At 34.1% G+C, this 5,161-nt stretch overlaps 1 protein-coding gene across 2 annotated transcripts; it reads left to right on the top strand.

Moving 5' to 3' along the window:
• Window positions 1-2,701: 2,701 nt before the first annotated feature.
• On the top strand, window positions 2,702-4,502 carry LOC145016955 (NAC domain-containing protein 71-like). 2 transcript variants are annotated; one of them, XM_078975116.1, is made up of 4 exons: window positions 2,702-2,802; window positions 3,237-3,417; window positions 3,488-3,973; window positions 4,077-4,502. In XM_078975116.1, the coding sequence occupies exons 2-4, from the start codon at window positions 3,258-3,260 to the stop codon at window positions 4,268-4,270; spliced, it is 840 nt and encodes a 279-aa protein (XP_078831242.1). In that variant the 5' UTR covers window positions 2,702-2,802; window positions 3,237-3,257; the 3' UTR covers window positions 4,271-4,502. The 2 variants fall into 2 exon arrangements, with proteins under 2 accessions (XP_078831242.1, XP_078831276.1); XM_078975150.1 differs by having other exon boundaries at window positions 4,064-4,219.
• Window positions 4,503-5,161: the final 659 nt, after the last annotated feature.

Here is a 5,161-nt window from a genome sequence, read left to right on the forward strand (position 1 = left end):
GTCGAGGGAAGATGCCCATCTTTTACACTGTTACTGATGGTGGGTAGTTCTGCTTTCTTTCCTACTATTATACCTTCTCCGTCCTCCCCCTTTTCTGATAAAAGGAGGATTAATGTTTTGAAATGGTGATTTTGTTTATGTATTCTTGGCTTGCTTTTGCTTTTGCAGGTGCTGAATCCCCTCTTTCTATGGACGAAGTACTACGGAAGTGGTATCGGGGGAAGATGGAGCACCGGGAGGTTGATCTCGTTGAAACGCTTCCTCCACTTGTCAGGCTGCTCGACCCATGACGACGGTTTCTCCACCTTATGTTGTTGGTTATGGCCATACAGAAGTAGCTGAGGATAACAAGGATGACATTATTACTGACGTTCGGTGAGCCATGGCTAAGAGGAAGGCCGTCCTGGCCATGGGAGAGACCTCTACTGATGTCTTTAACATCGTGAGGTTGGTTCACTCATGGCACAATTTTACTCGTTTATTGAACTCGATCTCCTCTACGCCTGAAGCGGTTGTTGTGATCCCTGATGACAACGCGCAACAGTTTGAGGGGGTCAAGGGGCGATTAAGCAGCCCATTGTTTCTGTCCAACCTATTCAACAATTTTCTTCTGATCTTTCTCCCCCTAAGGGTCCCAATGGGGGTTCGAGTTGCATAAAACCCTGCACAACGGAGGAGCTCCTGTTAGGGGTAATTTCAGATCTAACGTGTTTGTTCCTTCTTGGAGTTTTCAGAATGATTCCCTTTGTTTGTCCGGACCAGTGTTGTGGAATTTGGTTGCCATGCATTTCGACCTGCTGCCGTCACCGATGTGGAGGCCATGGGCAGCCCCGCATTGGCTCATAACATGTCATGCACATACGGGTTAAGGTGCTCGAGAGGTCGAACTGAAACGTCAGATTGTTGAGCTCGAGAAGGATGTTCATGATTTCGACCAAAGGTGTGCCCTGCTTTCTTAAGAGAAAACTGTTGCGGAAGAAATTTGATCTGCATTGGAAGCAAAAGTGGACTCATTGACCCAAGGCTAACGAGGGGCTCATGATTCAAAATGAGAGTCGGGATGTTTGAGACCGCGATAAGCTCCTCGAGGAGGCTCGAGCTGAGGTAGAGGTTGTTCGTTGTGATTGGGACTGGCTCTTACAAGTCGGAGTTGTGCGTATCTTTTTAAAACATACTACTTTGGTAAAAAAATAAAAAATAAAACTTGAGATTTGACCGGAAAAAATACATATCGTCATTTTATAGAATTTTATTGTTTAAGGTATTAAATATAAAAATTAAAATTTACTAGAGACTAATTATCAAAGATAGAGACCAATAACATGAAAAAGAACGTTATCTTCAATGAAGTTTGCTCCATGGATTAAAATCTACATTGATAACATTGCTTTTGTCTCATTCATATATATATATATATATATATATATATATATATATATATATATATATATATATATATATATATATATATATATATATATATATCGATGTAGATTTTAATACATGGAGCAAACTTCATTGAAGATAGTGTTCTTTTTCATGTTATTGGTCTATCTCTCTTTCTCTCACTCTTTCTCTCTCTCTCTCTCTCTATATATATATATATATATATATATATATATATATATATATATATATATATATATATATATATATATATCCAAAACGACTCCCAACATATCGTAACCAGTTTAAAGGCTCATAAATAATCGTAAATATTATTTTAAAGAAATTTAACTGAATCTATTAATATTACAAACATTATCATCGATTGTCTTAATAAAAATAAAAATTTATTAATTAGGGTCATTAACTTTTCATTTTGTTTACATTTTAGTAATTTTTTTAATACACATCTAGATAACAAATTGTTGGAAGTATTCACATATAACTTTTATGATAGGTTATAATTTATTATAGCCGGTCATAATCGTCATATATGAACACGTCGAATAAGTTTTTACCTAGACAAAAGAAAAAAAGAATTACCTTATTAGCAAAAAAATATCTTTGCAAACAAAGAAGATTTTGTATATTTAGAACAATTCAGAATAAAAAGGTTTTGCGTTTTTAGCAAAACCCAAGTATTACGTGTTTTTGTTAACAAAGTTTATTATTATTTTTGATTTACTAAAACATTCTACCATTATTTAATATGAGATTATTTTGTTAAACTATATGTAATTTAATTCATCGAAAACATGCGATATCCTTTCTCTTTTGGTTTCTAAACAAATATAATTTTCAAATTCGTTCCGATTTAACAAACACATTATGGTTTAAAGTTAAAACAAATTAGTTTTTAATTAACTTTTATTTTACAAACATATTTTCAAACTAAAAAAACTTAGTTTTATAAATGATAAAGATAATTCAAAATTGATATAAATTTTTCCTGGTGTACGGAATAATAATTAAAAATTGGAGAAGAGAAGCTTCTTCGAAACGCGCATTTAACGCTAACTCAATCGTCACTTGGTGTAACGTGAGCCTTCGATAATAACACTACGCCCTCTCCATACATTATACAATCAAACGAATGAAAAGGCGACACGTATGGAAACAATCGATCATCGGCAAGACACACAAATCCACTATTGTTTACTCCGTTAACTATGCGTCCATGTTGAGTGTCAAGTGTTAACCACTGTTAGATATTTTCCCTATAAATACCCTCACATTCTCTTCGTCGTTGTTCGCTCTCTTAAGCAAAAGAAAACAAACAGTAAACGGTCTGTGTGTGTGTGTGAGAGAGAGAGAGAGTTTACTGCGCCGATCGCCGGTGACTCTTCTTACTTACAGGTATTTCTTGATCTTTGTCGGAAAATTCTGAAACTATTATCTATCAAGTGGTCGGTGTATTTTCATCCGAATTCACGTAATCCGGGTTTCATTCTGGGTTTGTTTCAATTCGAATGCTGATACACCTTGAAATTTTTATCAAGTTTATATGTATTCCTAGGCGTGGTATTGTTTGATGTTTGCGATTCTGTGTGTACAGTAGAACTTCGTTGAGTTGAGTGACTGTATACTGAATTGCTGATTTGGGTGTTGTTTGAATGGAGTGACTGTATTACTATTTGGAAAGAAAGTAGCTTGATCGGGTTTTTCATTTTACGCATAATGTTTTTGTTTCTATTTCCGGTTGCTGATTGAATTTGAGAAAAAAGATTGATGATGTCTGTTCTTGCTGTTCTTCGCTTTCTGATTTTTTTATGGTTAAACTGATAATTCAGGTGAAGATTAATTAAGCTGCAATGTCTCCTCCATCTTCAAGTCCTCATGAAATTGAAAATGAATACTGGACAGATGAAGGCATCTGTATGTCATTGTTAAATTTCAAAAACGGAAAATCTCTACCTTCGAATGTAGAATCTGAAATAAATCCTTACAAGTATCGTCCCCAAGATCTACCTGGTTAGTAATCAATGTTTGAATTCGAGGTTCTTGATCTTGTTCTAATCGTCGTTGAATCATAATCTTGCAGGTGACTTGTGGTACTTTTGTCCAGTTGTGAAAACTGAATCAGAGTTCGGATTCTGGGTAGAAACAGGGGAACCATGCGAGATACTCTCTAATTCCGCCATTTGTGGTTTCAGAACTACGTTCAGGTTTTACGAAGGGAAGACCCCACATGAACGAAAGACTGATTGGGTGATGCAAGAGTACAAAATCAATGTAAACGATCAAAAAGCACTAAGCAGAATATTTTTTGCAGTTGAAAACTCGTCGGATATGGAATGTATTTTGACCGGAGACTTTTTTGAGTTGAACGATCTTGTTGATGATCCAGGTTCATGTTCTTCAAGTTCTGCAAATTCAAGTTGTTTGACCATGACATCAGATGAATACTTTGACTCAATGGCGTTGTTACAACAATTAGATGATGACGAAAATATGAAACATTCAAGTATCAAATTCAATCTTTCTGCAACTATAAACTCAAAGCTAGTCATATGTCCCAACACTACAGGTATATAAACATAATACTCCTATAAGCTCGTTTTTCTGGAAAATTCCCTTTTCTTGAATCTTGATTCTATCAACCCTGTGCTTATTGTAGTATTTGTTGATAGTGTCTGTTAAAAGCGAGACATGCGAAGCAAAAGAGGAGGATATGAACAAAAGTACTTCAAATGGTGTTATAAAGACAAGTACAAAATCTTCGAGTAGTTGTTATGAAGTTATGTTTGAAGAGGACAAGAAGGAGAGTGTTAGTAAGAAGAAAGGACGTAAAATGATGAAGTACTTATGTTTTTTGGCATTTTGAGCTTTGAGGTGTTGTTAGGAGGTCGAGTAAATTAATGTTTTATTCTTTAAAACAAGACACCATGACATGAGGGATGACGGTTTTGATATGATGTTAAGAAGAGGAGAGAAGGGTAGCATGATTTACATGCGTTGTAAAATAAATTGTAAATAATGTTTCGTGTGCTAATTCTCACTTTAGAGATTGTAATGACATTTTTATCTTATATATAGCACTTATATGCTTTAATTAATATATTCGAATTCAACCTCGATTTATCCATCGTTTTCACTTTTCACTTTTCATACATTTGACTTAAGCGTGCTTAAAACTCCTAAACTCTATCCATTTTGTTTACTTCTAGTTACAATATCGTCTAATAAATGACTTAGACCTTGCTATGTATTGTTTTCTTATATAGATTTCCACGATTTAACGTCTACTTACCCTTTTAGCTTGTACATTACTCCATACTAAAAAGTTACTAGTCCATTGAATTATATACTAAAAAGTTATTAGTCTAACGGTATTAGGTATTTTTTTTTAGGTCAAGGATTCAAATTTCGAGATAAACGTATATGATATTAAGTGTTAGTTCAATAGTTTACTCTTATTACATTTTAAACTTTAAACTACAACAATTACTTAGAAAGTCCATATACTTTAAAACCTCGAAAATTTTGTTTACTTAATACTCCTTTTTTTTTTTTTCTTACATGCCATTATATCTTGAATTATTTATTTATATTTTTCACTTTTTGGCCCTTGGCCAATCACTCTCGTTATGAACTTATGATGATGTTTTGGTTTGGCAAATATAAATTTTCCTCCGTTTGTATTTAGCTACAACATTTATGTCTCAATATGCATTTAGCCCCAACATCTTTTTCCATTTACTATTATTTTTTACCG

This window comes from Lactuca saligna, chromosome 1 (genome assembly GCF_052625555.1).
Source record: "Lactuca saligna cultivar CGN05327 chromosome 1, ASM5262555v1, whole genome shotgun sequence".
In the NCBI taxonomy this organism is placed as follows: Eukaryota; Viridiplantae; Streptophyta; class Magnoliopsida; order Asterales; family Asteraceae; genus Lactuca; species Lactuca saligna.